General features: G+C 33.2%; 2 protein-coding genes and 1 long non-coding RNA gene across 5 annotated transcripts; 1 reads left to right on the top strand and 2 right to left on the bottom strand.

Moving 5' to 3' along the window:
- On the bottom strand, positions 1 to 13,881 carry LOC117222932 (uncharacterized). 2 transcript variants are annotated; one of them, XM_076525717.1, is made up of 4 exons: positions 13,343 to 13,881; positions 8,233 to 12,417; positions 7,321 to 7,803; positions 1 to 3,536 (listed from the first exon to the last, which is right to left on the bottom strand). In XM_076525717.1, exons 2-4 carry the CDS (start codon positions 8,526 to 8,528, stop codon positions 3,242 to 3,244), a joined length of 1,074 nt encoding a protein of 357 aa, XP_076381832.1. In that variant the 5' UTR covers positions 8,529 to 12,417; positions 13,343 to 13,881; the 3' UTR covers positions 1 to 3,241. The 2 variants fall into 2 exon arrangements, with proteins under 2 accessions (XP_076381832.1, XP_033330870.1); XM_033474979.2 differs by having other exon boundaries at positions 8,233 to 9,097.
- A 491-nt stretch (positions 13,882 to 14,372) lies between these two features.
- Positions 14,373 to 16,128, top strand: LOC117222936 (uncharacterized). 2 transcript variants are annotated; one of them, XR_004490791.2, is made up of 3 exons: positions 14,489 to 14,980; positions 15,165 to 15,458; positions 15,646 to 16,128. It is a non-coding gene; the product is annotated as an uncharacterized LOC117222936 (long non-coding RNA). The 2 variants fall into 2 exon arrangements; XR_004490790.2 differs by lacking the exon at positions 15,646 to 16,128 and having other exon boundaries at positions 14,373 to 14,980; positions 15,165 to 15,576.
- Positions 15,991 to 23,510, bottom strand: LOC143260425 (U5 small nuclear ribonucleoprotein 200 kDa helicase-like). Its single transcript, XM_076525697.1, has 7 exons — positions 23,323 to 23,510; positions 23,174 to 23,227; positions 22,845 to 23,008; positions 22,228 to 22,747; positions 21,897 to 22,143; positions 21,321 to 21,648; positions 15,991 to 21,225 (listed from the first exon to the last, which is right to left on the bottom strand). Exons 2-7 carry the CDS (start codon positions 23,216 to 23,218, stop codon positions 16,125 to 16,127), a joined length of 6,405 nt encoding a protein of 2,134 aa, XP_076381812.1. The 5' UTR covers positions 23,219 to 23,227; positions 23,323 to 23,510; the 3' UTR covers positions 15,991 to 16,124.
- Between the last annotated feature and the right edge of the window lie 1,192 nt (positions 23,511 to 24,702).

The raw sequence follows: 24,702 nt of genomic DNA, 5'->3' as shown, positions 1-24,702 counted from the left end.
TTAGAAATAAAAAAGTTAAGTCATTGTCTTTATTCTAGCATTACAATGTATTCATAGTAATGTACACCGGCATGCTTGGTTTGTCTAATGTCCGTTCGCACAACTGCAGCGTGACGATCAACTCCGTCAAGGTCAAATACGGGCTTTCCGCGCGTTTAAGCTTGCCGACTACCCCGAGAGTTTCGTTCTATCTCTTTTTCTCTGTCTCCCTCTCGCGAGGTGTCTAGAGGCTCGAAGAATTCGCTGAGATTTTTACCGTTTTCAGTTCCGAGCTCCGAACATTTTAGGGAGAAACTACTGTAGTTAGCAAACAATAGACAAACAGGCAGAAACAGACAAACATATTTTAGTTGACTTCATTTGTAAGTTCATGAGAAAAAATTTGTTTATATATAGTGCAATTTGGTCTGCAATCCGACAAAGTTTTATTAAAATCATTTTCAATTTCGAGAGCCTATCCTGATTACACATTTTAGGATCGTTAGGACAGACTCCATATGTTTGCAATTCCATATTATACTAACTGTAACCATAGTGTACCATCAATGACCATGTAAGGAAAAGTATCAAATCGGCACCGTTTTAAACGTCACAGGTTAAAGTTACATATTGGTCAGTAAAACCTGCATGTTTCTTAGATATTAGCTCCTGCGCTATTACGATACAGCACCCATTATCAAATCAATTTTAAAAATCCTAGGTGATGACGTTGGAAGAGAAATGAAGAATCTTTCTTTTCCCGATACTCTATGCAGTACATAGAATCATAGCCACAGAAAAATATAATCGTTAAACATTTTACGACCTCCATGCCCTATCATCAAATACAATATATTAATAGGAAAATATGAATATCCATGTTAAAAACATATCTCACATTCCACACCATACTTCGTTTAGTTAGAGACCATGATCACACATCACAGAAAACACGTTGTAACACATTCTAGAAGGCTGGTATTGCTTGTGTGTATGTAATTATTATATTAAATTTTGTATGTTATTACAAATCGACTATCTATTAACGTTAAACCACATCTAAATTACACAAATGGCAACGAGCTTTGTAATAGTTAGTTATTAACAAGCAGCGGCTTATTCCATATGGAAAATCGACCAGCAGTCCAATAAGAGTCGGACTGTACCGCGCTATGATGAGTATACAATCACCTTGTGCATTAGGATGCACAAAATAGAGTCAAATACACTTTTGCTATGCATCCTGTTCTTACGCTACGTATTATAAGTAAGAAAAGTTATAATCAATTATAGTTCATCGTTACATGTATGTGAATAATTATAATTAATTATAACTGGTAACAAATAAAAAACTACGGAATAAAATTACTTAGAGTCAATGTAAGAATATGTAATATTATGCTAAATTGAAGGTCAAATTATCTTTCACTTACAACGAACTTCTCATCGTCTAACTTAACTCCTTCAAGATTTATTTTACAAAAATTACGTAACCATGCTACACTTACGTTACATTGTAGCGGTTCTAAAAAAAAAAAAACAGAAATTATATCTCTTGACTGAATTGTACGAAATGTTTGTAGAACGTAAGTTTGCGTTCCGCGATTTAAATTTATTATCAATAGCTTTTAGAGCGACATAATACTGTATTTTACTGTAATTCCACAATACAAAGTAATTCGCCCTATCTTAACGACTTGAAATTTTCCATAAAGCACTCGCTGTACTAGTGGTACAATGTGTGAAGCAAAAGTCACATGCTCCTAAAGGGAACACGCCGATCGTGTAATTCTTTTTCCTACATTGTTCGCGCATCAAGATTGTTCTTTTTATGGAGAAGATGATTCGTAGATGAACAAAAATTATGTTAGCATCACTTTTATCCACCCAAAGTTACGAATATGAAAAAGCATTATATTTTATGTATGAGATCATAAACACGTTACACAAGTAGCGATTTAAAACAATTATACTCGATAGACTCTGAACCATGTAGTTCAGTACCAAGATCTTAGCATTGTTCAATTTTCGTGAATAATTTCGTAGTTGAACAAGACAGAGGAGAATTTGATTACTGTTCTCGCAAGTTCCACAATTCCTCAATATCATTAATATTCGAATGCGATGGTTGGAAGATTTTCCTCGTCTGTGTCTATCGTTCTTCCAGTTTCCGCAATGTCGATCTTTAAAATTGAACATGCATGTAAATACTTCAGAGACGATGCGATCATTAATTATGCAACTGTTGTTTCAAACATTGTGTATTGCAAATAGCTTACAAGCAGCTTGCAACAGCGTCAAGGTCACTTACAACGAGGTTCAAACGCGTCTGAATGAAATAACGTTAAGGAATCCAAGCTCACCGCCTCTCTGCAGAACCTTAAGAACTAGGCTGACAGTTTTGTTCTCGTAATACTCGCAAATGCTATATCGCACACGGTTCCCGGTAATTGCTATATAAACATGTAAAACAGCGCGATCTTGGCACTTTTCGATATGAAACGAAAGAAGCGCGTTCGCGCTACTTGGCACTTCTCCTCCGGATTTTTGATATGACACGCGACGCTTAAACAGCTAGACAAAGCCTGGAGAGCAGGGTAGTTGGTGGTAGTTGAAGTCGGGACTTCAGCTGGAATCCCGCTCGCCTTTCTTTTTCTACGAAACTTTATATACGTACACAACGAAGAGTTCCAATGGGTTCGAACAGAAAAGCTTGCAAGCTCGTGATAAAATTACAACTTTCACCGAAGTCCGTAAAAAAGATTTAAATATAGTCGAACGTGCGAGCCCCTGAGACTTGCTTGGTAGTCAACGTGTTTTTTCGAAGAGTCGGAGGCTCATCGATCAGAAGCTAATCAAACGCACTCGCAAGTTTGTTTTGGACGGTGTCCGAATCTGTTCGAAGATTTCGTTGTATAAATATATGTATACAATTCAAACGCGTTTAAACAGAACGCTAATTTATCAGCAGTTTCAAGACCTTAAAAGCTGGACGAATTACTTGCAATTATATTCGCCATTCGTATACCGTAGCAACAAACCGAAGAAATTCAATTCGTTTTAAATGTATTATAATATGTCATCCCATATAATAATTAACGTTCTGTACATGACTTTTGAATATTTCAGTTAATAACAGTTACATCTGTTGCTCGTGACTTACTGTACACATCTTGTTACTGTCCAGCATAACGAAAGGGTTGCACACCTTTACGCAATAAATTATTTGATTGAAGATTTAATAATAAATATTTGATTTAATTTATTCAACACTATCAACAGTAGCAGTATCATCGAGAGTGTGCAGCCAATTGAAAATCATCATATTCCTTTCGTATTTCGACAATTGATTCCCACGTTCTCTTTCCACGTCTTTGATGGTCAGAGCATGGTTCCGTTCTTTTCGTCCCAATAGAGCGATTCCGGTAATAGTCGATGCACCAGGAACTAGCAGGGTACTGCTGGAAGTTTGCGCTGCACTTGCTGCAGCTTCTAATTGATCCAGATTGAACTCGCTCTGCGAAAGTCGTTCCAACGCGCGATAAGTTGTCAATAATCTGAAAATCATAAGAACGTTATATTAATATTTCACGTTTCTGTCTCATTACAGTACTTTCTCCTTAATTCGCGCTCAGATTGCGCACAAAAATGGACAATTTGGGAAGAGGAGCTACGATTATTCGAGCCTTACGTCACGCTTTCATATTAGGTCAATAAGTATGAGATGTCCGATTACCTAAAGCATCAAGTTTGATATCCGATGTTTCCGATAATTCATTTTGACCGTCCTTTGCCGTCAAAATGGCAACGTTGTATTAATAGTTTCGGCGCATATTTTGATTAATTATAATTACTTCTTGCCCGAGATATAATGAACCAAACTTTCAGAGTCTCAAATCGAACATTTCATATTTAATGACCCGATAGTTGTTGACAATCGGTAACTATAAAAACGAGGTGCAAGACTCGAATGATCGTATCTCCTCTTCCCAAATTATTCATTTTTGTGCGCAATCTGAACGCGAATTAGGGAGAAATTACTGTATAATACTTTCTCTACCTCAAACAAACATCGTCCAACGGATACGCGATGCCATTTCGCATGGAATTCGAAAATGCTTAGCATATACATTTTACTTAGCGAAATCATCCATCGCATTTGAACAACTAGCAAACAATGTTACACGTAAGAAAGTTACGAAAATGTCCACTTTATCCGGTGATCCCATTTGGCTAACAAATGAGAAATTCCGTTCGCAGGTTTATAAAAATCGCTACATATTTTAACGACCAGCATGCCCTCTAATGACAAGGCTTAACATGATTCGCTGCAAAACTAGCATAAGTATGACTAATTTTCCTGAAAAAAATACTGTTACGATTTTCAGTGACACTACGGAAGCATCTAGTTCTCCGCGACAGTAAACACATTTTGTTTATAAACCGAAAGAACTGACAAACTCAATTATTTATTTACAAATCAATACAAAGCTAATGAATGATCATGTTATTGGTCCGACTTTGTTCATGTTTCTTATGGATTTGGCAATTCTTCTTTCGTCAGCAACCACCGTTGACCGGAAACCACATTGTCGATACAGAAGTCGACTTCTCCTGGTTACAATTTCTCATCGTAACACTGCACAACAATTTTTGTCACCAAACGAATCTTGTATATATACATATACAGGGTCATCACTTTGAATATTTTACTTGTTTTTGATAGCATAAACCTAAACATTTTTCTAAGGTCATACATTTTGCAATTTTAAGATCACCGATGTTTCTTTTTTAAATGAGAGTATATGAGACTGAACAAAATAACTTGATCACTGCGAATATTTTAATTGTTTTTAATGATACAAAAATATGTCCAAGGGAAACATCTTTTTACTTGAAAGGGGCAATGTTATGATTTGACTGTGGATTTTATGCATTTATGGCAAATATGACTATCTGCAATTTGAAATAACAATTAAAAAACTGAAGAGTAGAACAAAAACAATTGCTTTTTTACGTGAAATATTCAATTCGATTATTATATGTGCGATATTGCCAGATCATTTTTACTCATATTGATAGCATTGACCAAGAACTGTGTACATTAATTCTATGTTCCCGACGTTCCAATTCAACTCCAATAGCAAGTTAAACTCTGAATTAAAATTTGCTTTCTATCTCGTCGTTTAGATACCCTGTAATTCGATGATGGCACTATAATGTGTCCAAATGCAACCAACGAAGCGTAATCTATAAAAAGTAAATACTAATTGATCGGAAACTATTTCTTCTGTTTAGGGTACGTTTAATATTTTTCTACTTAATCGCAGTACAAAAGATAAAAATCAAGTGATTCTACAACTATGGAAGATCTCCTTTCAAACGTTGATTGATTAAGCCACAGAGAGTACTCTACTACTACCATAATTTGTGAGGTAACTAATCATTACGTAAAAAATACATTGTGACAAAATCATTAAATTTCCTATGTCTGTTACGTTACTTGCTCAGAATTACGGTTCGCATGTACTCACGGTTTATGAAATTACAAAAAAAAGATCTATTGAAACTCCAACGTCAAGGTGATCTGTGAAGTCAAGTATTGAAATGATAAATAATTCTCGATTTTTATGCCATTCGTTATACCATGGCTACACGTTGCTTAACCTCCGGATGAACGGACCATTATATGAGTAAACAGAACCTTCGAAATCGCGCTAAAGAGTAACTTCGAATAATATCTGCTCAACGATACCATTGCAAGAAAATTAATTTAGTATACTACTGTCAGCGTACTTACCTGATCAACCTGCACACCGTTATTGGAACAAAATCCGCCGAAAACAGAAATATTAATGTCGATTCAGAACGAATTTTCAAGCACTGCGCTTTATATAGACAGAATTTCGTCTGTTTTTTTTTCGTTAACACGTCGAAAGCCACTGAATTTTAAATTTTGCAAGTCATTCTTCTTCTCAAATGCATTGTAGAATAATATTAAAACAGATACAGGTCTTTTCGTAAATGAAACTTGAATCTTGCATTTCCTAAATTAATAATGTAGCTAGAAATTTGACACCAATCTTTTTTGTACTATACCATAATTTATACCATTATGTATATATATTTGGTTATAAGATTAAAGTGATATTGCATGCTCTCTTTTTACATCCCACGCATACAAGGTGTTCCGGTTAAGTGTGGTAGATAGCAAGATGAATGATTCTATAAACCAAAATACAAGGAAAATTAAAATGAATGAAAATGCTGTTTCCTTCGTTTTCAAGCGATTATCGATTAAGATCTGAAAATGGTTCTAAATGCCTCTCCTATGAAAGATCCTACTATAACAAATCAGTATGAAAGAAAACGTTGCGTAACAATAAATAATAATAGGTGACCAAAATTTTGTTTTCGTTACTCATAACTAGGCTGAAGATCTTTATGCAAAATAAAGATTTTCATCATTTCTCGTATCAAACAGAAATTAGATAAAAATGTGTTTCATCTTTTAATGATGTTAATACAGCGAAAGTAATACTACAGTATTTTAAAATTCTTCTTTTGTCTATTCATAAACATTATTGATGAAAGAAATTTGTTTGGGCTAATTGTAATTAAAAGCGCAATTAACGCTTTTATTTTTGGTCTTTGATATATGGTATTAATAACTGATAAAGATCTTGAATTAATAATGGTTTGGAAACAATATCTTCAGTGTAATTTCATTATCTCGATTGTCGTCTCAATTTTGCTTGTAAGCTGAATCATCCCCCGCCCCCCTAAATTCTACTAGACGTGATCGAACATCTTTTGTACAAGGTGACTCACCTAACTGTAATCATCTAAATATCTTGTTCAATTACAATTGAATACAACAATATAAACAATATTCTATATGCAATTTGAATTATATCACAGGATGAATACGTTGCACAAAATTTGTCTGCTTTATCAGTGAGATTATCAATAACGTTTTTGTATGTAAATGTGTATCTTCTTCCCTGTTGTCTATTATAGATGACATTAAAAACACCAAGAAATGTTACTAACATAATTTTAAAGTATTCTTTGACTTACAAAGTCAAAATCAAACCTTGAAACTTGCTACAAAAATATTATTTAGTGCATATTCGTCTTTCGATACACCATAAAAATAGTATACAAAATACTTTTTGTATTATCACGACCGAAGAGGATATCAATTGCTATCTTTAGGTGCACCACCTTGCGCGGAAAGTAGTATGTTTTTAAACTAGGTAAGGAGAATTTGTGTTAGCATCAGGTTTAATAGTTTCGAAACATTCCGTAAATAGAGCAGAATAAAAATTGTGTATTTACCTTCGACGTATGTAATTTTGACGGACCTTTTTATTCACAGATCTGACCAGGTCTGCTCCTGTAAAAGGTACCGAAGGTAGGGGCGGCGCAGGCGGAGGTTGTGGCGCCGATTGGGATGCAGCTGACTGAGTAGACAAATTTTGCTGACGTTGTTGTTCCTGTGCAGCTCCTCCGTGAGGACTGGGAAGCTGCGACGTAATAGCTACGGGTTCACCAACCGCGACCCATGTGCTACAAGACCTTGAAGCATGATCGAGTCTGGTATGCTCCAAAAGCAAAGTACTTCGTTGGGCAGTGTCTAAGGTCAAGGCAGAGACTGCTGTTCGCAGTCCGCCTGTGTCCAAAGCATCCGGACTTGGTAACTGAGAGACATCACTCGTACTGAAGCTTTTGCGAATGCCAAGCGCGGACGATAGCAAACCGCAACTACGGATCAGTTCATTTTCTTCTTCGAACCAAAGAATTTCTGGTATATCCGCTGGCCTAAAGCACACCAAATCATAGACGGTAGAGATTCTCTTCTTATCTGAAAGTTTATTTTTGTAATATCCTGATACCGAAATATTCTATTATCTAAAAATTTCATTCAATATCTATCTAGTATCTAGATAATACAATGATCAGATAATGGAACGTTTGGATACCAGAATATCGAAAAAATAAATGTTTGGATAAGGAAGTCTCTACTGTACTGCATTAGTCTTTACTGTACCATAATAGCCTTCTCCAAACTCAGATCTAGTCTCTTTTTTTATCTACTGGTATACAGCTAAGTTTGACACAGTAGAAGAAGCGAGTAATCGTTTAAAATCGTTTTTTTTCTTCAGATTTTAAGTGGAAAAGTATTTGTGAACGGAACACAACAAATATATTTGCATTGAGAGACGTTTCAAAGTCAGAGAAATAACACACCTGGTAGTTTGAATTTGTCGAAAATCTGGTTTCGGCGATGGACCACGGCCAGTGAGATGTACATCGGTGTAAGATTTGAAGGTAACCAGCCTATTACCGGCGCCCCGTAATTCGCTTGCTATCGAGGAAACACTAAATAGAGAAAGGTCGGTCGTGACGCTTTCATGACTCGGTGATCTTAACATTCGTGGAGTTACTTGAAGTGCAGGACACTGTGTATTAGTTACACTGTTGCAACATTGTATATGAGCCACCACTGGTATCGGCGAAGCCCGTTTCCCTTCACCCTCGGACATTTTGAATTTGTTCACTTTTCACTCCCGAGAGTTTTACTCGTAAGAACGCAGAGATTCTTTGCACCGATTTTCACAATTGATAATCATTCTCTTTTACTCGAGATAATACAGCGCATAGTGTGAGTTGCATCTTAGGAGTGGTGTGTTCGAATTGGATCTCTGATTTAACTTAAAAACTTCTAGGCTTTTAAGAAAAATGTACGTCAGTTAACTACTTCCAAAAATACTAATATATTTGATAAATTCGTGATCGACCGTTGTTACTTGTAAGGGATTACAAAAGAAATTGCGAAGGTTTACTTTGTCCCACTTATTTTGAATGAACCATTGAATTAAGAATTTACCGAAATAACAGAAAATCATTGTTCAATTTAAATCGTTATAATTTGGCTGATTAAATTTCGCGTTTCAAAGTAGATCGGTAGTCATGTTTCTAAGTCTGTTGTTATTCATATTGCCAAGCAATTCGTACAAAGTGCGTAAGACATACTGAAACTTTGAAGCGTTGTGATACTCATGTTTCTATTCGATATGACATAATTTACGCGTCCGTAGTCTACTCGGGATACCTGAAAAGATAATAAATATCGTGACGTTAAACATAAATGACGAAATTAAATCAATATTCTGCGATCTTGATGTTATGCAGAACTATGAATAATCTATATAATACAATGATGACTAAACTTGTCTTACACGTGTTTCTGAACTACAAATTGTACCATCATTTTGCTTATCAACTTAAGATATTTGTTTTGTTACCACACACACACACACACACAAACGAATCTTCTACTATCCTCAACACTGAGGAATTTTTAAAACTTGAAATTTTGATAATTAAAATGTTCATAATCAATTTGTTCAATGACACGATCCTCTTTATCATTGCTAAATGATTCAAATTCAATGTGTCTTATAACATCTTGAATGCGTTTAATTTTTCTTTTTATTTATTGAGATATATCATTGTCAAGAGGGATAATTTTTCGTCCAATTTCATTTGAGAACATTTTTGGGTTACCATACATTTCTCATGGCTTTTTTCTACTTTCCATCAGTGCACAATTTTTCACAACATAGTAAAACAGAATAAAAAACAGCACGGTACAAGTTTCTTTGTGAATCCTTTCTGTAGAAAAGTGTAACCTCGAGAAATTAGTATTTCTTTTTCGATAGATTAATTCGAATTACCTACTCAAACTCATTTTTCCAAAGGATATTTTGAGGAAAAAGCCTAAGTATGCTACAACGCGACAATAAAGTTTTATAATTTTATCAATTATCAATGCTTCAGCATAAAATTTGCGTGATACATATTAAGATGACTTTTTGAAATTATAAATCTTGTTTATAACAGTTCAAAAAGAACAATGTGATGAGTTACACATTTTTAATTACACTTTCAACCTTTATGTACATAATACCAGCTGTGTGTGTGTGTTTCATGTTGGCAATTGCTACAATACTCCAGTTATGATTTTTAAAAAATTCAAACCTCATCACCCAAAAAGTTTGAAAGATTTATAGGATTTTTATTAGTGCATCGAGTTCTACAAATCCGAGATGAACGCGTTTCAATTTTTTGAACAGTTAGAACTTTATTAACTTCAGAAATTAATCTCGAAAACCCTAAAAACAGAAAACTGAGGAACTCTTAAGGTACACACACTTTACATACGTCAACACACAAAATAGCAGTAAACAATCTTAAACACATAAATAAATAAAATAAAAAAATTTATTAGTAATTCATCATTAATGTACACAATGAGAAAAATCATATATTAAAAGATGAATAGAAATATACAATAAATATACAATGTGATGCAGAATAGATAGCGTTACAGTGCAGAATGAAATTTTTTCATTTGAAATTTAAATTTCAAGAAATTAAAATTTAAAAAATATTGGCTGTTACTGTACAGGAATGTGTTGAGAAATCTCTATTCAAGTCTTTCCGGCCTTTTTTCTGACAATTATATATGTGTAAACGTAAGAGAGCCGCTTCACATGAGGATAGGTGCGTCGCTCCCATTGAATTACATGTACGATCAGTATTTATCCTACGCGCCTCGCGATACAAGCAACCTCGTGTAAGCGGATCAAAGTACGCGACAAATTTTTCAATTCGATTTTCAAAATTTTTTATTTTTTATATACTTTCACATATAGAATAACCTAAGATCCGATTATACTAACTAATCCACGACAAACTATATTAAATAATCCATCTAATTATCTTCTCTAATTATGATGGTACGAGAAATGTTCCTTATTTAATTTAAGAGTGATTTTCAATAGTGAAACGAAAACAAATTATATTTAATTCTCTTTTCAAGATTACCTATGATTTCTTGTATATGTGCATCTAATTTATTCAATTGTATATTATAGTCAAGTGATCATGGTTTTTAAAATTAGTGTGTTACTTGTGGATGCCATTTCCAGTTTCGGAAACATTTCTCAGAGGAAGTTAGAGAACATAATTGAGTGGCTTGTTTTAGGTGAAATTTTTTTTTGTATTCGTATAAAATATTTTGTGTACGGATTGTACGTTATTAAACTGTTGTACAAAGAAGAAAATCAAGTTTACTATTGTTTCGTGCTTATGATATAACGTTTCGCTAATTAAGGCATTTAATTGTTTTTATTTATAATATTTAGTTTAACACGTAAAATCTTGTATACATACTATTTGTACATTTGAAACAGAAATAAACAAATAGGCAGAAAAAATAATAGCGGAATGAAAAATTTTTAATAATAAATATGAACAATACATTTTCGAAATACTTAAACATAAATTAAAGTATGTAGTAATTTATTTCAAAATGAAAGTTCTGTAACAAAATTTTCGAAAAACGCGGTAAGTTTTCCCATGAGGAAGTCTGAAATCTCTTCGCTCGTTTACGAAGTTACGATTGTTTCCATCGTATCACTATTCCTTTCGATGATTAATGTATTACGAGAAATTTTATCAATTACCTAATTTTATATGTTATAATATTATAATAATATTGTAAAATATTAGCTGTTTACTGCTGTGATTCTACATAGCTGATAATTCATCTGTCCACTACAAATATATATATAGCAATGCACACTTAATGAAATGTCTTTCAGTTTGCCTACAGTCTATAGGATTTCCTACACGAGGACTAAGAACTTTGAATATTATAAGAACTCACTAATGTTATGAAAAAATTTCAGTTACTATATGCTAAAACTAACTTTGCTTGTACAGCGATTTGAAACTAGTATACTATGCGATTTTTATAAACAAAATAAATTTAAAATTACATTACGGAAAATATAAACATTTCATTAAACAGTACCATAAACAAAGGTGTAAACTCTTCTAAAAATCTATATATTTAGATGAAGTAATATGTTGCAGGCTGTTATTAATGAGTTTTTATTTGCTGTGCACAAAGATGATTAAAAATCACTGTGATACAAACCATAATATTATTGGTATAAGTAATACAAACCATGAATATTCTTATTTGATCAAAGTATAGCTCTCCTTTTGTGAACAAATATGACAAATGTAGTCTCTTTCAGATGGTTCAGACAGATTACTTTATAAATTTGACTGAGTTAATAATTGTAGTTGAAATTATAATGGGATAACAAGAAATTGTGCAAGTTTATTAATTGTTATATTAAAATATCATGAGTGAAACCATACTATAATGCTTAAGTAAATTGTATATAATGCATCTTTTAATGTAATTCTTACTATAAATGCATTCCTAAATATACTCTCATTTTCACTATCAAGACTGTACAATATTAAATTACTTTTGCAAAATGTATTCTGCTCTGATCGAACACTACACACGCTCAACAATTTTCTATTTGATTTCTACTTGAGTCAGGGGTGCTAAAACAAAGAAGCATCAATTATACAACTTTCATAGTGTAAATATCAATGCTGATCCAATAGTTTATATTTTAAAATTTGGTATATTATCACTATACTCTACTACGTTGCCAAATGACATTAATGTTTATGACTTCAAAATCAAGAAAAAAATCTTTTATAACACTGCAATAGATAATATGTAATAATTGGAACCCTGATAACACTCTAAAAATACATATAGCTCATTTAATTTGTTATATATATTGTTATCTTATATAATATAAGACAAAACAATTCTAATTGAGCTGCAACTTGTGATTAACAAGTTACGAATATAGTCTAACTATGATCTTTAACCTTTAGTTCATATGAACGCATATAAAAAATAAACTATGTGAACCTCATTCATCTGTAACTGATGAACTCATAAACCGATAAACCCAGTATTACAACAGATATATAGAAATCTGCTACTTTTAATGCAATTTATGTAATAGATAGCAACGACAATTCATTTAACTGCTAAATTTATTTTATCTTTATATATTTGTATTGTACTACCAATTTCTATTTTAACTTTTATATGTTATACTTATTTGCAAAAATGGAATGGTTTACTTTATTTTTGATACCTACTACCTGATTATGTAGTAAATTTTTGTTTATAATATTATTTTAAAATAATCTTGATATACAATGGTATATTTGACACTTACATGCCAATTACATTACAATTTACAACAAGAAAAAAAAGGGAAATTTTTTATATGTACTAGAAGTACGATATTCAATGACAGTACTATAATCATGGATTACATGTCATCATTCAAAAATAATATAATAAAAATATACATGCATTATTTTATTGAAATATCATTTCAAACGGTCAGTTTTCAAGTGTGCATTTTCTATCTTACAACATTCACTATTTAATGCGTCTTACTTGAATAAAGTCGAATTATTACATTGATTGAAGTTATTATTGCTTCGAATATGTACTGCTGTGTTTCACCTCACAGATACTTCAACGACCTCTTTGTCTTCCTATATTTCCGTCCAGTATTTTTGTTAAATTTTTAATAAACAGAGGCAACCACTGTACGTTACATGATCGGATAGAAAATAAGGTTAAAATTCTAAATGTTAGGAAACGATATATTAACCGATGATTACTTCTCATAGGCTAGGGTTGATACGTCGAGGTCGCTTATTGCACAGGCGTCGATCAATAAAAACAAGTAAAGGTACCTCTGTAGCTCGTGAACTCTGTCAACGAGAAATATCAAATAAATTTTCGATATCAATAATTCTTTATGTTGTTTTCCCATTTTTATAAAATACTTCCATCTATTCAATAATAGAATTTATCATTGCATATGTACATATGTATCACTTATACTTATTGTTACAAAAATAGGTTATAATCAACATAAACGTCATTTAACATTTTACGCGATTTTCTATTATAATAGAAGCCTTTTAGTATCTGAATACGATATTATTTAAACTTTGAATGCTTGCACACAATGTAGAATACGTACAAGTTAGCCGGCAAAGTTTTAATATATTCTTTTACCGACGCAAAAACACAATGGCTTCCGCTGTAATTCTGGAGAATCAAAACAATCTTTAACAAAAATCTTAAAATTGTTTGATTTCACAAAAATCTACGTGATTTTAAATTCAGTACCATGTATGTAATATGCGCGGAAGCAATTTCTATACAAATAGCCACCATTTTGCACCCATAGCCGCCATAATTAAATGAGACATTAACGCGTCAATTTACTAAAAGAACAATTAAGTATGCGATAATTACAATAATTTGGAATAATAATAATTAATTTCAGTAACAAGAAAATACGATACTAATAATTTAACAATTCTAACAGGAAATATAATTCCAAGAAAAAATTTTGTTTGATTTACAAGATTAAAATGATTTAAAATATCCTTTGTTTTATAAGCATGACTTTAACAAACCACAGTAAACATATTCATGATTATTTCAACATTAAAATAATTTACATTATTTAATATATTTATTGTATAATAATAAAATCTGTTTATTGATCTGAAAGAAATATTAATCAGGTCACTAAAAAAGAAACTGTTATTCGTAAAATTTATAAATTAAGTTAAAGATGAACAAGTAAAATACAAAACCGTGAAGACATGAATTTGGAAATATGTATTGTTATGTGTATATTGTTCTGATTTATTCAAGTGATAAAGGCTGAAAGCATAGCTTGATTTGTCAAGCAACAATTTCTTCCAGTTAATAAAAAAGGAACATATCATTCAAGGGAATTGAGTATCTTTAAAGACGAATCATTTTGGAAGCACTATTTTGTGGTTGTCGTATGGTTAACAAGTAGTCCGACCAAGTTAGGCCTAACAATAAGTCAGATACGAGTTATTTTTAAGACCATTGTAAAATCGATGTACAGTACCTATGTATAATAAAAGCGGAAGAAGGTGTAGGTATGCCGATGACATATACATTCCGTCGATAGTAGTGTCTTCTGTATACCTCTCTAACAATAAGTCTTCTTTGGCAGTGACCTTCCCATAATGAAATGTAAGGCGAACTTTTTTTATGTCAGTAATTTAAAAAATGTAATGGTCAAGTTTGATTTCCTAAGTGGCACTATACATTTCTTGTTAAATTACTTGTCGTTAATATTGTTTAATATAGAAACGACATATAAAATGGTCATTTGATATGGAATAAATTTTAAAATACTTTATATATAAATTTGCAGAGAAAAGTGGAACAAAACTTTCCGAATACGATGTTTCCATGGCAGTCTAGATTGGGTCGTCAAGAACCGCGAGAGAAACATTGTTCATTGGAAACAAATGCATACATAGAGACAATGATGGGTCTGACAGGCTTAGGGATGATAATGCTATAAATAAGAGGTTTAGCTGTTGAATGTTTCATACGCTGCACTGACAAATACAACCTGGCTAACTTTTGAAACTCTCTTATTTGAGTGCATTTGGTACTATCTCCTTCGAAAATGATTCAGAAACGTGTATTTTATACGTAGTGTGTATGTGTATTATGACATTTTAATTTTTTATAGAATATATTATAAATTTATGACACAATAACAAGTATATATTTTTATAGAATTGTAGAATAAAATTTATGTACAATAGACCACAAAAGTGTTCGTACATCTTTTAAAAGCCAACAACTTTTTTAAAACTGGACTGAGTGACTTTAATTTTTTTTAGATGATGGTGGGACTAGTCTACTAGACAATGACTAAAATGCCTTTTTTAAATTTTGCTATTACTTGGAATGACAAAGGAAAATAAAGAAACTCTCGTTTTTTAACTTTTTTATCTGAGCCTATAACGGACTATATATACCTTTGTTTATTGTTTCTACATATAGAGATGTGCATTTGAACAATTAACATATGTATTTTGTAACTGAAATTATACATTCTTTATTATAAAAATTTGCTTTTCGAATGTAATGATTAATATAATAATAACACGGAAAATGGTGAAGAAGAATGTTTGTATTGGTTTTGCATACAAATGGTGAAAAATAACTATTTTTTACGTAAATAATTAGTTGCATTTCTTATATTATCATCTAATCTCAATATGTACAGTATGTTACACAATATGTTACATTTATAATTAATTACAAAACTACGTCAAACGTTGTCTACACAGTAGACAAAATATACGAGTTTACTTTTTTAATCTGACTCTGATCCTGAACTTGCATCCGACTCATATTCTCCTATATTTATTGTGAATTTATACTCTTGATCACATCCTAAGTAAGCATCACTCATAAAATACAAGGTATAGGAATGTTGTCCAGGAGCAGGTGCTACAAAATCAAGTTTAACCTTTGCTTTCTGTTGTAGCGTTAATCTTTTAATAGACAGTAAAGAATTAGTCTTTGGGTCACCAATAACCACCCACCATCCCTCTTCGCGCTTCTGTGGGAAGAATGGTGCCACGACTGGTCCAGTAACTTCATCTTCTCTTTCAAGCTGAACAATAACATTCACTGTACCACCGCTACGTAATTTATCCTTGTCCTGTACTTCATAGGACATTTCTATATTGGGATAACGATTGCAGAATTTGGCAACGTCTGCCATTTGTGTTTCAGATAATTGTAGAAGACGATTCCTATCATCGTCCTCCAGTTCCATTACATCAAATACAGTCTCTACTCCCTTATCAGTGCAACGTTTAATTGTTTCAGAAGTAAAGTGTGGCAATTGCTTTAAATAAGAATCTTTAGACCACATTGCTTGAGTGACCATTTGTGCCAGTTCCATAGCTGCAACTGCGGGTGCCAACCAACCAGATGAACTAAGAACATCGACGCAAGCTTGTATTAACCTAACAGCTTTGCTTAATACTAATTCCGTATCTTTTTGGAGTTCTGGGCCAAGTTGTATGCGAGACAAATGTGCCTGCAACAGAAGTTGTGCTTTTACATGAGGATCCGCCATTCTCGTGGCTTGCGGAGCGTGTGGAAGCCGAGCTGCCAAGCTTCGTAACAAATTTTCTTCCCGTTGTCTAACAGGTACTGTTTCATATTCTGCAGCTGCTGATATAATTTCCAGTAAGCCTCTGATTTTGGTTTTATTATTTAAAGAAAGGCTGAATAATTCAATTGTTGCATAATTGATATAATAATAAGCTGCAATCATTCCAAGATTTAGAGGCAACGTGTCCATTTCATCTTCTACAGCAACACATTTAGCTTGTTCCAAATCACTTAAAGTACTTTCAACTAATTCAGATAAATGATCGGATAAGTGTCTATGCGTAACACCTTGCAATCCGTAATAATTGGGATTTTGTGTAAGTCTTCTATATAAGAAGGTCCATGTAAGATAGTCGACTGCATCCTGTTTATTTTCAATCGTTTTTGTTACTATTTCCGCATTAAAATGATCGTGTAATCTGTGATCCAAATGGCTTTCTACAGGCAAAGGTTCGTTCAAAAATTTCTTAAAGAAATCTTTCTTTGAACTCTGACAAAGCAAAACACATTTAGCATCATCATCCTCTAATGGTCGATTTGCTCGGGCTACCATTTGCAAGACATCCGTAATAGGATAATCTTCGTAAGCATGTGTCTTTCCATTGTAGCACTGAGTATCCATGACAACTACAAGATGACAGTTTATAGACAAATCCCAACAGAGATCTCTTGTGACAATAGCTATTTGAATAGCACCACTATCAAAGAGTTGTTCAACTAGGCGTCGATCATCCGCAGATAATCCTTCATGAAGATAAGCAGCTCCTTGTGAAAGTGTTTCTTTTAATGTCTTATCAGTCATTCTATCTAAGAATGGTTTAATATCCGCTTCTTCTGCATGGAAGAATCGAGAAGGTTGGCCTTCTGCTGCAGTGAAAGTCAATAAATCAATGGCTGTCAATCTAGCTTGACGACGAGTAGGCACAAAAACAATAACTGGCTTGTGAGAAGCATAACGCAATATCGCATTATATACTGGTTTTGCCATAGCAGCCAATCTTGATGCATTATGAGTAATATTTATTCCTTGCACATGTAACTCTAAAGGTACAGGTCTAACAGACGGGTGAAAATTGAAAGTTGCTGCGGCGGGTGCACCTAGCCACTGAGCCACGTCTTTGGCATCTGCTAGTGAAGCTGATAATGCAATAATTCTGGTTGGCTTATCCAACTGAGAAGATATGTAACGAGCTCTCGAACATGCTATTTCTAATACAGGCCCTTCTTCGCCACCAATCAATTGAAGCTCGTCAACAATAAAAAGTTGAATATTCTGCACATTCTTTCTTTGCTTCCATCTTCGTGATAAAACGTCCCATTTATCTGCTGTTGTAATTATAATTTGTCCTTTTGCAAGCAACTTAAGATCTGTTCCTGTTTCACCAGTCAGTAAAACTACTTTTCTTCCCAGAAGTTGATTGAATTTTACCGACCAATCAGCATAGACTAATTCTGCTAATGCTTCCTTGCTAACCATGTACACACATCTACCTTCAGAGTTCTGAACGAGTAAACGTAACACCGCAAATTCTGCCACTGTTGTTTTTCCTGAACCTGTAGGTGCTCCGACAAACACATTGTCATCTGAATTATAAACAGCATTGAACACTTGTGTTTGAATTGGATTAAATTGTGGGAATTTATCAGTATAGATACTTTCAAATTTGGAATTGCGTAATGCGGTAATTGGAAGCGGCTGTAAATCAAGCAATTCAGTCGGTGGTAAATTCTTTTCTGGAAGAATTAAATGACGAAAACTGACAGGCAATTGAGTTTCTGCTCCAATCCATCTATCAGATACAACCCGTAGGAAGTATTGCGGTGGTAGGGGCTCAAACACTGGTACAAAGAATTTGATCAAGTGTTCGTCTATTGCGTATTTCGCTTTCAATAGAAAATATTCGTGATGAAGTATTACTTCAGAATCTACGTCTTCAACTAAAATCCAAAATGCCTCAGAAGCACCATGTACCTTTTCATCCCATTGAAAATCAGGTGTAATAGTTAGTTCTACTCTTAATGTAGATCGCGTTATCGGTTGAATATGTGTCGACAATTCCAACTTCGGAAACTGATGAATATATTTATGAATAGTTTTGCCCAACTTCGGTACACGAATTAATTCCCCAATTTCATTTGGTCCAAGATCATATAATCTTTCCCACGGAAAATTTTTCTTTTCTATTTTCTTCACAATTTCTTCTGGCATTTTACGGAATTGCCTCAGAGGAGACATTGATTGCCACATTCTCCTATCTATCATTTTGCACAATGACAAACACTTATCAGCTAGTTGTGCCCAGCCACGAAACAAAACAATCTCAAAAATTGCTCTCATTAGCCTCGATGCAGACTGTGTAACAAAGACCATATCTGACATAAGGGCAAATCCTTCGAGCTTTAGCTGAGAAATGTATGCTTGTAGAAGTACATTAACTTTTGCACTTGGTTCTTCTATGCTTTCTTTCACTGGAATAGGTACTCTTTCCATCAACTTCTGTAATTCCAATTTTTCTTCTTCTCGAACATTTATATGTTTGAATTCGCCAGATAATGAAAACACTCGAAACAATTCAATTTCGCTTAAAGTACGTTTCAATAACTGGTTGTATGTAGACATTGTGTCATGTGTGCAGTAATAATGTGATGCTATGCGTCCCAATTCAGTGGCTTGGAAATTTCCTGATTTTCGATCATATTTAATTAAACCACTACGATCCAATCCTACTGCTGCAGAATGAATAAGATCTGCTCTGTGCAATTCAAGTAATGGATCGTCTTTTAACTTATCATGGCTTATACCATATAGATTTGGACAACGAAGCATTCTTATGTATAAATAAGTGTATCCCAACCAAGTAACAGCATCTCTAATGTTTTGTATAGTGCCTAAGACAATTTCAGCATTTAGCATGTCCGACATTTTACTTATTAACTGTGACTCGATGGGCAGTTGCTGGTTTAGAAGAGATAGATAATACTGGAGTTCACTATGATTTGTGATAAGAATGCCTTCACCTTTTGTGTCGTATTGTGGACGACCAGCTCTGCCTAGCATTTGAAGTACATCTAGAGCACCTAATTCAACCCATCTACCTTTTTCCGGATTATAAACCTGAGTCCCTTTAATAATAACTGTGTGTGCTGGTAAATTAACTCCCCAAGCTAAGGTTGCAGTGGATACTAGAACTTGTATGTGTTTATCGGCAAAAAGATCTTCAACTAGGGTTCGATCTACTCTCGTCATACCTGCATGATGGATAGCAAATCCATAAGGCAACAAATCTTTAAGTTCTTGATTTTTTACCTGTTCAGCTTCTGTCCGTAAAACCTCCATAGATGCAGATCCTTCTCTAAGAAATTGTCCTAATGTATCTTTTTCCAAACACATGTCTCTAATAGCACGTGCTGTCTTTCCTGTTTCTTTTCGTGAATGTACAAAAATGAGAACTTGATTTCTACCTGCATGTTCCATTGTTTTCTCATAGACAATTTCATTCATTACTTGAAACCGTTTCAGTGCCTTTTTCTCTGTAATACCTATGTATTGTTGTTCCAAAGCAACGGGTCTAAAACTATTATCGAAGTAAAATAAGCCTGTTTCCGGCTTTATACGTAAAAATGTTGCCACATCTTGATAATTAGGTAACGTAGCTGAAAGACCAATCAACCTGACATCTTCCTGTGTTGTTTCAATATTTCTAATTGTTCGAGCCACCAAAGCTTCCAAGACCGGACCTCTCTCGTCGTGTAATAAATGAATTTCATCAATAATGATCAGTCTAACCAACGAAGTAAAAGTTTTTTCACCACCTTTTCTTGTTATAATATCCCATTTTTCAGGAGTGCATACTATAACTTGTGTTGCAGCTATTTGTTCTCGTGTCAATTGATGGTCACCAGTCAACTCAGACACAGTTAAGTTATATGTAGATAATCGTTTACCAAATGTTCCAACCATTTCTTGTACTAACGAACGCATTGGCGCAACATAAATTATTTTGAACTCATCGCTGTTAATTGTACCATCTGCATTTATATGTTTACCAATTTCACGCATCATGCATAAAAGAGCAACGTTAGTTTTACCTGCGCCTGTTGGTGCGCACAATAGTAAATTTTCATCACTCTCTAATGCTGTTTGATACAAACGACTTTGAATCCGATTTAAGGTCTTAAAACCTTCAAATGCTGGCTGTACATATTTTGGTAACTGTTCAATGGGATGAAGTTTCTCACTGTCTGAAAACGCTTTTGGCTTCAATGCTGGAACATGAACCTCTTCATATCTAGAAATAATATGTATAATGTTAAAAGATAACAATAATAACGTTTTGTTGTCAACTTTCCAAAAACAAACTAAAAAAATTTTCGTAATATATACCCTTTCCGTTGTTTTCTGAAACTGCCATCAGGTAATTGACAGCGTTTATTTGCCATAAAATGACTTCCTTGTGCGAATATAAGATCTTCTAAGTCTATTAGATTTCTTGTACCCTGAACCTGACCTCCAGGACCTCCAGTATCTTCATTTTCTTCTCTTCTTTTACGTTGTGCTCTTGCTTCCATTGTTTCATCGGCATCATCGTCACCTTTACCTGTATCTAATTGTCGTAGAATTTTTGCTAATATAGGTTCATCGTTCATTTTATTTCGAATTTTTTGTCGCTCTGATTCAGACTGTGATGATGCCAACATCGTGCAGTAGGCAACTGTAATTAATAAAATGAAATAAATCAGTCACATATTTTAATACATTCTTATACTAATTAATTATTTCACTCCGATAAACTAATTAATCCATTCGGTGTAAATCACATAAATAATTTTGATACTATTTATGAGTATGAATACTGTGAGTAATAAGAATTCAAACAACCTATTTTATGCATAATCAGCATTGCCGATCATATGCACTCCAAAGTAAAAAAGTTAATATCTTATTATAAACATTTCATACTTGTATGTCTATATTTCTTCAGTTGTTTGATAAAATCGAAACAATCATAGCCCAATAAAAGCACTAATTGATTTTCACAGTCACGATCATCACCAGCATCTTTCAAAACTGCTAATACTTCTGCAGCTCTTGCTTGTGAAACCATTGCATCATCATAAATTCTGCTTAATCTTCTTTGCAACCAATATGCATCTATGTCTAGCGGATGTAGCGGTTTTTCTTTTTTCATTTCTTCTGCACTGCCTAACTGAAAATAAATTTAATCAAATTAATTCAGATTTCCATTTCTGAGTTTCTTTATAAAAATGTTACATAAATGTTTTATAGTTACATTTTCTGCATGAATAGCTCTATCATCATTAGCTTCTTCACCTTCATCACCCTCGTCATCATTTTCTCTTATCTCTCCATAAACATCCTCATCATCTTCTTCACTGCTTTCTTCAAATTGTACATTAATTCCATACGTTTCATCAATGTTTTCCTCATTAGTAGTGTTTTTTTCATCACTCCCAAAATCTGTTATTTTTTTCCCAAGATTTACTAGCAGAGCAAATCTTTCTTCTGCTAACAACCCTAATAGCAATTCAGTCTCCTTCTTTTTCTCTTTTTCTTTAAGTTTGTCATTTTTCAATACTGCTAATACTTCATCAGCAGCACCACATAGGATATCTCTTGGTTGATCTCCTAAAGCTTCTTGAATAAAACTTAGTAAAACTTCGTATGTTTGTCGTGTTTCCTGCGTTTTTGGACGGTAAACAATACCAACCATTTCATCAACTCCTTCAGATAGCAATGTTGCACCCTTCATTCTTGCAAAATCATATTGTGCTTCATCCCGCTTCTGACGCCTATTAAATACAAAAATTTACTTTAGTCATTGAGCACTGTTCAGGTCAAATAGACTCATCACAATATTTAAAATTGTTTCAAGAGTTCAATATTTACTTGACTTTTCGTTCTTCTGCTTTTCCTGGCTTAGTACGTTGGGCTCTATCACCCATTCGTGTTCCATCAAGTTTTCCCACAAGGGACATAACCTCGCCGGTAGCTTCATCTCTACTACGACGTTCTATCAATCTTACGTCGGCTTGTAAAACAAGATTAGAGTTCTGAAAAAGCAATCACATGTAACACATGCAATGTAGAACGATATAATTAATAACAGTAATAGTAATTCATTTATTACTGTATTCAATACAATAACATATGACCAACGCATTAATGTTAGCACATGAATCAGATATTTTAATGCAGAGATATACAATCATACTTACAGCTTTATATTCATACTGCAATTGTCTTGCTGCAGCATCAGCCATGATAGCTTTCTGTAGAGAGAAAATTAGCTGTGAAACTTATGCAAAAAGTAATTTCCTTATATATATATATATATATATATATATATGTATATATATGTATATACCGTAAATTATTTTATCTTTCTATAAAAATTCAACAGAAATAATATACAGCGTCTTCTACACTTTGCACTCGATTATATACTTTCACAAATATTATGCTTTCACTTGTTTACGCGTTGCAGCACGTTTCGCCTTGTAACATGAACATTGCTTTTCTCTAAAAGACGCTTCACAGGTAAGCAGTGCTGCCCTCACAGCTCTAGACAAAGAGAGGAAATGCCAAGTGAGTAAGAGAGCCGACGACCAATGCAGCGTCTCTCATTTTACCATGCTAGCGATCTCACTCTATTCACGCATCTGTTTGCCTGGTGGTTCATCTGAAACACTTGGCGCGATAAATTTGAATCAAGAATTATTCTGTTGAGTGATTATGTAAGTATATTTATTAATTCAAAGTGTAATTTTATTTTATTATTTTTGTAATTTTATTATTTCTAAACTGTCACGCTTATACAATGACTATCAATAATTAAATATGCATCCTTTTTAAATTTCGATATTTATCGTTTTCCTGCTTTCGAGCATGAAAGGTTCAAAGGACACTCTCTGTATATTAAATTAGTATTATTTGTTAAGCATTTTGTAAACAATTCACAGTAAGATACATTGCAAAATTTAGAATGTATGTTTGCAACTATTATTGCCAGCAAAGATTTGTTATCGAAATTGGTGTGAAGTACTTTATTTACAGTTCTTTCTTTAGAAAATGATTTGATGTGTACATTTATTGTTAGACGAACACTAAATAATTATGATACATTTCTTCTAAAATCAGCGTTTACTTAGAAACTATAATTGTAATATAATATTCTTTTATATACTGTTAAATATAGCTATGCAAATAAAAATACTATTTGCACAGTATATTTTTCATCTTATAAGTACATATAGTAATACATTGTCATGTATAAAGCATCAAAGTATATTACTTTTTTTAATATCTATATTATGAAACGTTTCTATCAATCCAATTAAATACCATTTTTCTAAGATCGGAATCTAATCTATGGAAACTTAATTTTACTTGAAGATAAAGCTTATCTTACTCTCCGTCAACGTGATTATCATATGTGTATTTGTTGTACGAGTGATATTGGATGTAACAGTAACACTACATGGTCAAAACGTAATACATAAAGCCACCATTCGTTAATGAAGTAATTTGTTGAAGAATGTGTTACTTACAATGAAACTTACTTCCAGTAATAAACTTTATTTAAAACAAATTTTGCTTGTTTGAAGGCATTGCTAAAAATCGGGTAATTCTTATGTATCGACCTGTCTTTTTCGTTTAATAATATACGTGTTTATAAAAGTACAAGTCGAATATCGCGCCGAGTGTCTCCGATGGTGTGCCATAGAAATACATCTATGTATTTGAA

Source organism: Megalopta genalis, chromosome 12 (assembly GCF_051020955.1).
Source record: "Megalopta genalis isolate 19385.01 chromosome 12, iyMegGena1_principal, whole genome shotgun sequence".
Taxonomy (NCBI): domain Eukaryota; kingdom Metazoa; phylum Arthropoda; class Insecta; order Hymenoptera; family Halictidae; genus Megalopta; species Megalopta genalis.
The sequence above is the reverse complement of the archived record's forward strand: the minus strand, read 5'-3'. Positions and strand labels throughout refer to the sequence as shown.